Here is a 12,306-nt window from a genome sequence, read left to right as displayed (position 1 = left end):
TGCCTCTTAAGGGGCCCTTGCTGCAGGGAACGCGGAAGGGAAGCCCTAGCCCGGCTCCCCTTTTCCGACAGGGAAGCCGAGCCGCTGTCTGCTTGACCTGAGCGTCACCGGGAAATAGCCATGCCTGTGTTCCCTGTTCTCTTATCTGAATGTGGAACAGAAGAACAAAGCAGGATTTTGAGCGAGCTCGGTATAGCCTTTTCTGTGGGGAGGAGGTATTTTGTGCTTGAAGAATTCTAATGACCAAGAGTTGAGCTCATGATCAGTGGCCAGGAGTGTTTGTAGATGAATACCCTATTCCTCTCTCTTCCAAAAGCAGGCTCCCACCACTCTTGGTTTGTCTCTCATAAGCTCCTGAACCCCGGGGTGGGGGTGGGGGCGGGGCCCCTCGACCGAGATTCCTTTTGGCACCCTTCGGGCCGACATTGGAGCGTGGCATTGATAAAGAATTGTGGGATAAAAGAGGAACTCTAAGCTGCCCGATGTGTTTCGTCTGTAATGCCCCATGGAGGCAACCCAGTATCATGGGACTCAAGTCCTGAGTTCCCTTTCCAGCTCTTTCCCTGTTCGCCACGGGAGTATTAAGCTCCCTAGGACATAGTTTCTTTATTGTTAAAATGAGGGAGGTGAACTTGACCTCTGGTCCATTCCAGCGCCACTGTTGTCTGAAAGATGTTACTGCTGTCGCTTCCCCGGTAGTTTGAATAAGCTCAGAAGGTTAGTTATTAGGCTGGACTTCAGGTTGTGGAGACATGTGGTACAGTTTGGGCAAATATGAAGAGTACATTTAGTTCTCTTTTCTTGGACACATGAAGTAATAGATTCATTGGAATATGAGCTCTTTCTCCACCCACTTCCATCAATTCAGAGTGGGGTTTTTTTTGTTGTTTTTTTTTTTTTTAAATCCTTCGAGTTCTCCACTGTGTTTATCAGCTTGAAAGAAAAATCTGAAGTCAGGCAGTAACCAGAAGGGCAGGCACAGAACTCAGCTGGTTACAAGGGAGAAAAATTCCACCACGAAATTTCAAATGAACTGACCTGGGCTGTTTCCCAAGGAATTTTCTTGAACTTTGGTTTGTTGTGGTGGTGATTGTTTTAAGTAAGCTGTTTTGCTTGACTTGAAACATTAAAAATAGTCTGTAAAATTAAATTCAAAAAAGTTTCTGAATACTGATCTGAGCAAGCAGAGGGGACTTCATTCTTGCTTCTGGATATTTCTTTTTCACCTCAGGTACCAAAGGCTCAGTGGTGGACCTCACCAATAGATAGCAGATGGATTCTTTGTTTCCTTAACTCCCAGACAGTTTAGATTTAGCTAAACTGATGCCTTCTGAACTGCTGTCAGGTAAAGTATTTCAGAAGGTAACTTTTGTAGTAGGAACATTCATCCCGACCTGATGATGAGTTCAGGAGCTGCTGCCACTTAATTAGTATCAACCACAGGCGAATGTCTCATCTCTCTCTTCTCAGTTTCCTTAACCATGTTGTGGGAAAATTAAAGGTCATTTGTGAAGTAGAACATGATTTTTTTCTTTAAAGCTATCTGGCTGTTTATAACATTCAGTCAGAATCAAGAGGCATTGCTGTCCTTCATCGTACAAAGTGCTGGGAGATGGTTGTTTTTATTAAGTATTATACATTTTTGGTAAAGAGAAGAGACAGAGGCGAGGCTCTAACATGTTTTTATTTAGCATTTCTAAGCATTGGCCAGTATTTCAGTCTGAAAGGACGGACACTGTTTGTACTGTCTGCTTCCATTGCCTGCTGGGATCGGGAAAGCCCTGGGTCTGTGTGGAATTTTCCATGACTGTCAGCTCCGCGTTGTTCGTGCTCTCTGTGGCCACAGCTCTCCAGTGTGTCTGCCTTTGTGCCCTCCTCTCTCTTTTTCTCAGAGAGATGGTAAACCTCAGATACAAGGCCGCATGTTTTGTTTGTGTCAAATACTGGAGTTCTAGGGACAGATGAGAGAATCTCCTCTGAATTAACTTTTTGTTTATAAAGTGAGTCAGCTGGAGGTAGCTCTCTTGGCCCAGTGTCCTCAGGTGTCACATTTCCTGTCACAGAACCGCTTTCTGTTGGGGTGGGGTTGGGAGGGCTGGTACCTTCTTTCTTTCTGTAGGTAAAGCTGCTAGAGCTGGTGTGTGTAGACTCTTCAGCAGTCTGATGGTCAGGGATCAGCATCAGCTTATTGATCCTTTGATTGGGAGAGTTCTAAAAATTACAGCAAATGGAAGAAAAGAGATCTAACCAGACTGTGGCCTGGTTGCGTTTGGCTACTTCCTCTCTTCTAGGGGAATTTAAAGTCCTAAAATAGCAGAAAGAGACTACTGTAGCAGGTTATCTACTTTCCTTAGAAAGCAATTCCTAGGACCCCATGCAGACAGGACAATGATGTCAGATTAGGATGCTGAAATCCATCCTCTAGGATCTGTAGCAGATAAGAGTCTGGGCTTGGGTACCAGACACCCTCCCCGTAAATGAGAGCAATTTATTTCTAATTTAAATAAAAACTCATGTATTTTGAAAAGGAATTAAAGGCACTGTGTGTTCTGCTTCATTCTGGGCTCCCCTGTAGCAGTACCTTCCTGGAAAGGCCTTCCTGCGCACCCCATCACAGGAGTACTGCCTCCATCATTCTCTACTCCTTTGCCTCACCATATTTCCTTCCTGATGCTGTATTCTGTAAGCTTTGCGAGGGCGGTGCCATTTCATTTTCTTCTTGTGTGTGCTGAGGCCACCTTAAATATTTATTTAATGAAGTAAACCATGGAATGGTTTGAATGGCCAGACGTTAGCCTGCTCTCTTTCTGTTGAGTCGTATGAGTTCTTTATATATTTTCAGTATTAGCCCCTTATCAGATGTATGATTTACTCTTTCTTTTTGTTCTTTGCTTTGGTCTGAGTTCAGTGATTTTCACATTTCACTGGGTATGTGGGTTCCTGTATCAGATAGAAGAGCACTTATTCAGAACTTTGTGAATGGTAGAAGAAAACTTTAAAGTCGGTTTGGGGCTATGTGTTGTTTTTCACTTCTAACCCTGAAGTAAGGACGTAACACCATCATACGTCCTCCGTAATCGAGTCTGATACAGGGGAATACCTTATTACTTCAGATTTGAAGTAAGCAAGGGCAGTTAGAAGCCCATTTGGTTCAGCTCCACTGGGGCCCCACAGATATGTAACACATTTTAGTGGTGATGATAATGAGAAAAGGGGTGCTCAAGTGGCACATTGGAATTGGGAGATGGTGGGCTGAGGTTTAACCCTGGCTGTACCAGTAAAAATGGGTGTGTTGTACTTCCCTGACAGTCCAGTGGTTAAGAATTGCCTGCCAATGCAGGGGACACAGGTTCGATCCCTGGTTTGGGCAGATCCCACATGCCACGGGGCCGCTAAGCCCGTGAGCTGCAACCACTGAAGCCCTTGTGCCTGCGAGCACAAGTCGAGAAGCCACTGCGATGAGAGGCCTGTGCGCCACAACTGGAGAGCAATCTCCACTCACAGCAGCGAAGATCCAGGGCAGTCAGTAAATAAATAGATAAAAGATTTTTAAAGTATGGGTGTGTCATATTGGTTGTGGGTCTTAGCATTTGGAGAATGGATAAAGTAAACTGATTTTTCCTGAACCCAGAAGTTATGATTTTGACAAACTGAGATTAGGCAAAAACACTCTTGAATGACAGTGTCATATGAATTCAGGAGATCTTGAATACTTGGAAAGGGAATTAAGAATATGAGTGAAAAGATCAGAGGCATGCTATGATGAAGCTTCATTGGTGTGTCAATAATGTATCAAAATGAAGACAGGATTTGGTCTGTGAAGCCTTTTTTTTTTTTAATAAGGTATTCTCCCATTAAACATGATGTGTTTTATGAACTTTAAATGTATTGAAAATATGGTCTGAACAGAATAGATTTAAATTCTACCAAAGCACTCTCCTCGTCCTAACTTATAATGGTCCTATTCCAGCATGACTTCACCACTTTTTGTTGTGCTTCCTTCCCCGTTATTTTTTAGTTGGCTGATTGCAATTCTGGCCCAACTCAACCCTCTCTTTGGACCACAGTTGAAAAATGAAACCATCTGGTACCTCAAGTATCATTGGCCTTGAGGAAGAAGACCTGCTCACTGGTACTCAGTCATTGAGGTGACTATGCCCTTGACCTTTTCCCATCAGTGTTGTCAGTCGGTCAGCTAGAGTCTGCCTGGACTTTTCCTTCTTTTAACACTTGGCAAGGGCAGGCTGCTCAGAAAGCAAACACAACTGAATAGCAGAAATAGAACTTAGGCCATTCACTCTACCAAAGGATTTATCCACAAGATTTTTAAAAATTGTATTCTTACCCAGAATATTTTTGAATTACTTTTGCATGTGGTCTTTCGGGCACAGATCAAGAACATGACTATTTATACTTGGTATTTCGAGATTCAGCAACTTGAAGTGGCAGACAGATTTTAGATGAAGGGTATCTGTGAATGCTTTGGCAGAGAGAGACAGATAAGTTTTGAAAATTGGTCTTAAAATTGCAGGTTTCCTGAGCATCAGAGAAGTGAAGAGTGGTGTAGTGGAAAGATTTATTCACTGGCCAAGAGTCAGAAAACTTCTCATGTCATTTGTTCCTCTATCTCCATTTTGTTAAATGGAGGTTAGTGCTAAATGCTTCCCTAGATTCAGGTTCAGCTTTTTTGGCAAGCATACTTAAATGGTTCTGTGAACTTCATATTGCCTTATATCAGGAGGCACACAGTGCTTGGCTCTCTGGTCTTTGCCAAGGTGCTGGATTCTGATCCCTCCAGGTGAAGAGGTCTCTGTCAACCTTTATCCAGTGATTTTTATCCATTGATGATCTTAGCCTGCATTGCAGTAGAAATTGCAAAATGGAAATTTTTTACTTCTTTTATTACTTACATATTTGATTAGGTGAAAGATTTCTGTGGAAACAAACTTTTCTTCATCGACTAGGGTTATTTAGTAACCTTGACATATAGATCAGATAAGAAAAGCAGGATATATATTTAATTTTTCCTTTTAATTTTCAGAGTAAGATATTGGTGCCCAAGTTACTTCCAGGGAGTCCAATGGGGTTTTCTATTCTTTGCTTTTCAGTTGTAATCAGTACACATTTATCACCCTGTTTAGGTTCAGCTCTGTCTTGGGCCCCACGGGCACCTGTCTGGACCAGCGTCCGTGTCCTCGCGCTGTTAGTCTTTGGTAGTTCTGCTTCTGGCAACATCAAGGTGTCCCAGACCTCTCTTCTGTGTTTCTTCACCTGGAATCAGCTTTCCCTCCAGTTGCTTTCTAAATTTCTGACTGAAAGGATCCCTGGTTCATGAGTCAGTCCTCAAGCTTAGTTGACCCTTTTCTCCCCCTAGTGGAAGTAGTATTTTAAAACCATCTGATTGCTGGGTGCATTCATTTCTGGTAGGGTGGGTTGTTACTTCTAAGTCTTTACCATGGACAAAGCCAGAAAGTACACATTTTTATTAAAAAAAAAAAAAATCACAAGTTTATGTCGGTATTTCTAATTCACGTGTAACAGTACAGGGTTTTTATTTGACTTCTTTGGTTTTATACTTGAATTTCATTCACTTATGCTGAAAATCTTGGTTCCTGAAGACTAGCTTACTGACTTTGATTATCCAGATGTTATAGGATATATAGGATTATCCTGTGTTTTATAGGACATATTAAACTATATATTATAGGGTAATCAAAGTGGTAATTAAGTAATATAAAGTATTTTAAAAATAACACCAATATATCTACTAATTATAAGGTTATCAAATGCAGTGTAGAATTTCTTTGCTGCTTTGTTTAAAAAACAAAATACTATTTTCTGAGGTTACTTGAAATAATTAGTTCATCTGGTGGTTATCATTTTGATATACAATTAGATTTAAATGATTTATTTTGTGTTCGGTTTATAGTAATTTTTTCTTTTTTCTTTGCTACTTTTTTGGGAATATGTAGAACATTTCCAGAGTCAAAATTATAAATAAGATACATTCGTAGAAGTCTCTATCCTTGCAGTATTTCATTGTGCAGAGATAGCACATACATATGTATATGTCGGCATGCATGTCCATCCTCCCTTGACATACACAGGTGTTACAGGGGAGATGTCATATTACATTTGCTATTCTGTACCTTGCTGTCTTCACTGAAAAATATATCCCAGAGATTGCTCCTCCTATCCATGTATAGAGATCTTCCTCCATTCTTTGTATAGCCATTAATACCCCTTTGGATTATTTCCAGTCTTTTTGTTATTATTGATGATAAAGCCACAGTGCCATCCTGCATGTATTTCGTATTTTTGTGTTTTTACCAGTAATCTTTGGATTAGAGTCCTTGAAAATAGAATCTCTGAGTTAAAGGTATAAATTCTTCCTCTAGATCTTACTACATTCCCTTCTGTTGGGACTGTACTATTTTTACATTCCCACCAACAGTGTGTGAGAGTGCCCATTTCCTCATAGCTTGAATTTTTGGCATTCTGATAGGTAGGCAACTTTTTTTTTCTTAAAGTTTTGTCTGCCCAAAGGGGTTTTAATTCCCTTTTAATTAGATTTTCTTTTAATCTGATTCGTATGTGAGAGTGTGTGTGTGTGTAACTGCCTTTTTTGTTTTTTCCATCAAGTTGTATTTTCTGTCCTTCCTCTTAGCTATACTGACTATGAGGATATTGATTGGGTTTAAAGCTGAGAACCTCAGGCCTCAGAGTGGGATCTCGTTCTAGTGGAGACAGTCACTTACCTTCCTTTGAGCCTCATTTCCACCTTTTACCATAAGTAAATTGGGCCCTTCTACCCTGAATCATACTGTGTGGGAGGATCTGTTTCATTTGCCCATTCTTTTCATTTTCACATGTTTGTAACCCGGTGGATGAATTCCTAACACTTATACTCTGGTTCACAGCACAGACTAAGACCGCTTGAAACCCTTAGGTTACAGTTTGTTCCTTTGAAAGCAGAATGCCAGGAAACAGAGCTCGCCAGGCAGCCGTGGCCATGAGCGTCAGGTCGTGCTGATCCCACGTCTAAGGGAGTGATTGTGATAGCACCACAGCTCTAGGCATTTGGAATTATCACATCAGGAGATCTGATCTCTGCCTAACATTGGAGCAAACAAAACCCTTAAGATAGAACCTCACTTTTCTCTGGTAAAATTCAAAGAATGAGCTAAATAAAACCCTTTTAGAAACTTTGAAGACATCTGGGATGATAAAAGAGTGCAGAAACCAGATTTAGACTTGTCCTCACCTGGTAAGGAAAAGTATTCAGTTCTGCACGTGACTCTTTAAGAGGCCAGATTTGGACAGTAGGAGGTGTAAGCCAGGCATGGTATTCAGCGAGAAAAATGAGGAACAGTTATGGAAGCTATGGAATACTTTTATACAGATGAAATTGTGTTGATCTCAGACAGGACACTTACAGCTAGCCAGTCCTTTGTTACTTTAAACACTTTAATTGCCGTAGTTTGCTTTGATATGTTGATAGACTGAGCTATACCACATTATGTTTATTGGCTGGAAATTTTACCCAGTACTTCGAAGAACAATCCTCAGTCCATCTCTGCCCCCTGCCAGTCGAGGCTCTGCCTCTAGAGCCTCGATCCATGAGATACTTATGGGAACTATCACATCAAGTTTGCTATTTTTCCAATGTCCTATTTTCCTACAAAACTGTGGTGTTGGAGAAGACGTTTGAGAGTCCCTTGGACAGCAAGGAGATCAAACCAGTCCACCCTAAAGGAAATCAACCCTGAGTACTCACTGGAAGAACTGATGATGAAGCTGAAGCTCCAATACTTTGGCCACCTGATGTGAAAAGCCGACTCGACTCACTGGAAAAGATCCTGATGCTGAGAAAGACTAAAGGCAGGATGTGAAGAGGGCAACAGAGGATGAGATGGTTGGATGGCATCACCGACTCAATGGACATAAGTTTGAGCAAGCTCTGGGAAATGGTGAGGGACAGGGAAGCCTGACGTGTCCATGGGGTCACAGAGTCAGGCATGACTTATGACTGAACAGCATTTTCCTGCAGCTTTGGGGATGTGATACTTGTGTAGAGTCTACTCAGAGTGGCTTCAGACCACTGTTCTATAAGTTAGTTAGTTAACTACATCATGGTAATATATTTAGATGAGTCTATATAGTTTACCACAGTCCTAAAAGGGCAGGCATTCTATTTTATTACAAAGTCTGGACCAGAGAGGAACAGAGTATTGGTTATTAGGCCTCTGCCCTGAGGGAGCTGCTTTCTTATACATTCCAAAAATATTTGCGTGTCACGAGATGGATAGCACTGTGATCCACCATGAGTGGGGATTTCAGAAGAATCTGTGGGCTCTAAAGGGGTTTGCGATCTATTGAGAGGTTGGAATTAAGCCATACTTGTGAGAAGTTTAAATAGTTCAAGGTGCTTTATGGTTAAGCCTGTCATAGTCTTCCCTGTCACTTAGGGTCAGAACCCATTCGATGGCTTCTTTCTCCTTTCTCTCCGTTGAATCCATTTGAGCCTGTTTTACCACTTGTCTGCCTGTCTATTCATTGTTTCTCTTTCTGGGACCCTAATTTCTGAACTGATCCCTGCAACTCTGAATTACTGCAGTGGCTGCCTCTGTACTCGGGGTATCTACTAACCACTACCTTGTTTATCTTCCTGATACAGCACTTCCTGGAACACATCACTGCTTGCCCCAGAAACTCAGTAGTTCTGTATGAGCTACCGTAGGGCTTTTTTGTAGATCATGAGGTCTCTGATTCTAATGGGTACATGCTGTTTGGAATGCTGTATGTTACGTGTTGTAAGCACAACTTGTCAGGGTCACGAAGGTCCCATGCACCACAGAAGATAAGAATGACTGATCTGCAGATTCTGTCTCATTTTCTCACTCAGCGGTTGAGGCCTGCCACATCTGCCCTCAAACCACCTTCGCAGCCTCTCTTTTCACAACTTTCCTCAGTGACCTGCTGGTTCTAGCCACACTGTTTTTGTTTTCTCAAGCTAATTAGCTTTCCTTAGCTTTTCTTGCCTCTTACTATGCCCTTCACTAATTCAGAAGGCAAGTTAGTAAACACACGACTCGGTGAGCATTGTCCTGGTGTCTGGTCCCCACTCACCCGTTCTCTTCGTTCTTTCTGATGTTTTCTCTTTGAATGTCCAGCTTGCAGATCCTTGCACTTTGTTTCCTGGCCACAATGGCTTCACGGTGATCTCTTCTGTCCTAAGTGTATTTGGCTCTGGAGGTTTTGCCATCCATTCAGTGCATTGCCTTGAATTGTGAAGCACTCATGCCTTTAGTTTGATTAAATACCTCTTGTAGTCAATCTCCTACAATAAATATATACATTACACATTATAGTAAAGAAGGAATTATTTTGTGAATTTATCTGAAATGAAAAATTAAGGATAAAAATGATATCTATTCTTTGCTTAAAAAAATATATCCACTCATTCTTCTCTGAGCAAATTTCTTGGTTCTAGCCTTAATATTTTTCTGTTGTTTTCATTCTCAATCTTAGCTGAAAGTAGCCTTGTGATTCCTTTATTTTACAAAATGAGAACATGGACCCTTTGGTCGAGTTCCCCAAAATGGCTATTTCATATCAGAGAGACGATTAGAATATATGCTTCTTTAATTCACTCCAAAATCAGACCACAAGTCTGTGCCACTGGACATAATGCTCACTCACATTGATCTTAAACTGGTATCACTGAGCTTGAGGGAAAATCATCCCCTCTCTCTACGTGGTTTTTCAGAAGTGAAGACTCGTTTTCCTCTTTTGTGGTTGTTCATTTGCCCAGAAGGGTCTAAACAATGAGGAAGTTTCACAGTATGCTCTTCATAGAAATTAACACACACGTACAATCTGATTTCACTACTTCAAATATTCTCAAGAAAAATTAATAATCTGCCTGAAACTCAGATCTATGAAGAGGGCTGTTCCGCTGGCTTAAGTAGGAGAAGAGAAAATGATATCAGTTCAGAGGAAAGTTTTTCTGAAGGGCTTCCCTCATGACTCAGCGGTAAATCCACCTGCCCAGTGCAGGAGATGTCGGTTCGATCCCTGGATCAGCAAGATCCCCTGGAGGAGGAAATGGCAACCCACTCCAGTATTCTTGTCTGGGAAGTCACATGGACAAAGGAGCCTGGCTACTACAGTTCATGGGTTTGCAGAGTTGGACACTACTGGGTGGCCGAGCACGCACCCAAGGTTTTATGAAGCCGAGGAAGAAACTGGTAGCTCTGGCCATTACCCTACCTGGCCTGCTCTGGTGTTTTCCTTAATACATGGTAAAAAAAAAAAAAGCCCTCTAATGACATCTTCAGTTAACTGTCTCCAGTGTCCTGCCCTGGCAGGCCCCCAGCAGTCTAGTGCTTCCCACCATCCAGGAAAACTGGCCCACCCGGTTTGCTCCAGGAGGACTTAGCAGCAGTCTCCTGTCTGCTTCCAGGCACCTTGGCCCCGGGGCCTTGGGAAACCTATCATTTAATCACCCTGCACTGTGGATTCTCTTGGATGTGCCACTGGTTTGGAAAATCTCAAGAGTCCATCTGGTCTACCTATGGGTTTTTCAGCCTTCAATCTTTGTCAGATTTGCCTGCCACAACCACACCTCATCTGAATTTTAACTAGCCCTTCACTCCACCTGCACCTAAATCTCTTGTTTTAGGTTTATCTAAATAAACAGCTTGTTTTCCCACTAACTCAGTGCTTGTGTGGAAATTACCTCTTAAAGACACTATTTGTTTAATTTTCTTTTCCTTTTTTTTTAATTTCAAAAGTAAGCATATGTGACTTTATAAAACATCAAATCAGCTTTACATGAAGGAGTTCATGAGACCACTGTGTGAAGATACCTATTTTAAATGCTTGCTAGCTCTGCAAAGGTGGTGTTGCAGCTTTAAACTTGTAGAAAAGTTCTCCTTTGTCACCTACACTTGGGGTGGCAAGAATGGTGAGCCATCTCGAGTACCAAGCAGCCTGCTGTTGAGGAGTTCGACATAGGGAAAGCCTGCCTGCCTGTGGGAGCCTGGCTTCCTTGTTGGAGGAAAAGTGCATATACAGGTTCTTGAAGGCCAAGTGAACTTGTCAGACCCCAGTGCGATTGGTTTCAGTCCCCTCCACTCTTCCTGCTTTCCGTAACACTGTCAAGCAGGACTTGGGCTCCTCGGTTTAGCGTTGTCCTTGGTAGCTGGACTTCTTGTCACAGTCCTGCCGGAACCTTGCGTTTTAACTAAGCCCACTTTCATTCAGACATTTATGGAGCACCTGTATATAGGGTTGGCCAAAAAGTTTGTTTGGATTTTTCCACACCATCTTACAGAAAAACACGAACAGACCTTTTGGCCAATACAATATTTGAAATGATTAGCCTGGTTGACTTTCTTGGTGTTACCCTTTTGCTCTCCTGAGGATGGTGGAAAGGCCCAGTTACTGGAACGGTTTTGTTTTGCAGGTCACGGAGAGAACTCCTCTAGATGTAAAATCACCTCAGTACCCAGACCACCTCCTTGACGTGCCCACTGTGGCCACCAGCTGCCTTAAACGTTCACCCACATTTGAGTGCCTTTTTCTACAGTGCTGTGTTTTTTTCCTGTCACCTTTTTTACACTTTGAATGATGTGCCTCTTTGAGCTAAACTGTGCTGCCTCTGTAAAATCTTTATGTACTCTTCCGAGATGGAAAGTGCTGGTCTTCTGAGAAATACTGTTACTCTCTCCTTGGAACCGATGGATTGGAAGATGGCTCCTGCCTGCTCACAACATGAGAATCAGCGGAGTGTTTAAAAAACTGTTTCATGACAATAAGTCTCCAGTGGGGCAGTCAGTAGGAGAACACGTTTTCCAGGGAAAATCTGACCCACAGAATTATACCAAAGTATTTTCGGGTTGAATTTCTTATTTCTGCCATCTGTTGGAATAAATTATTTTTCTGCTTTCTGTGGAAACCTGGTTTTTGTGTTTGTTAAATAAGCTCATTTCTATCTCTAGATAAGGCCTTTCTGAAAAGTGATTTTGTACTTCCAATTTAGCTTGGATGGATCAACCTGGTTGTGTAGTTTGAGATGACTGAGGAATCTGGTAAGTACATTTCTAACCATCCAATAAACATCTCAGTGCTTGCTGTAGCCACTGGAGGAGTCAAAGAAGTGGATATTGGGTCCCTGCAAATTCAAGAGCTGGAAGGCTACTGGGAGGTAAGGTTGGTCTACATAGAACTAGAGATCAAGGCCGCGTTTCACCACTGTCCATAAACACGTAGTCGAGATACTGAGCAGGTAGAGGGGCAGTA

At 42.1% G+C, this 12,306-nt stretch overlaps 1 protein-coding gene across 1 annotated transcript in view; it reads left to right on the top strand.

The window, feature by feature from the left end:
* The window catches only part of ATP6V0E1 (ATPase H+ transporting V0 subunit e1), a 30,344-nt gene extending 18,382 nt beyond the window's left edge, over positions 1–11,962 (top strand). Inside the window, exons 3-4 of the mRNA XM_086362188.1 lie at positions 4,019–4,148; positions 11,471–11,962. Coding sequence (XP_086218314.1) covers positions 4,019–4,112 — 94 coding nt within the window. The 3' untranslated portion in view covers positions 4,113–4,148; positions 11,471–11,962. The remainder of the gene's footprint in view (positions 1–4,018; positions 4,149–11,470) is intronic.
* The last annotated feature ends 344 nt before the right edge of the window (positions 11,963–12,306 follow it).

This window comes from Bos grunniens, chromosome 20 (genome assembly GCF_055505025.1).
Source record: "Bos grunniens cultivar Pamir isolate PY7600 chromosome 20, Bosgru_T2T1.0, whole genome shotgun sequence".
In the NCBI taxonomy this organism is placed as follows: domain Eukaryota; kingdom Metazoa; phylum Chordata; class Mammalia; order Artiodactyla; family Bovidae; genus Bos; species Bos grunniens.
The sequence above is the reverse complement of the archived record's forward strand: the minus strand, read 5'-3'. Positions and strand labels throughout refer to the sequence as shown.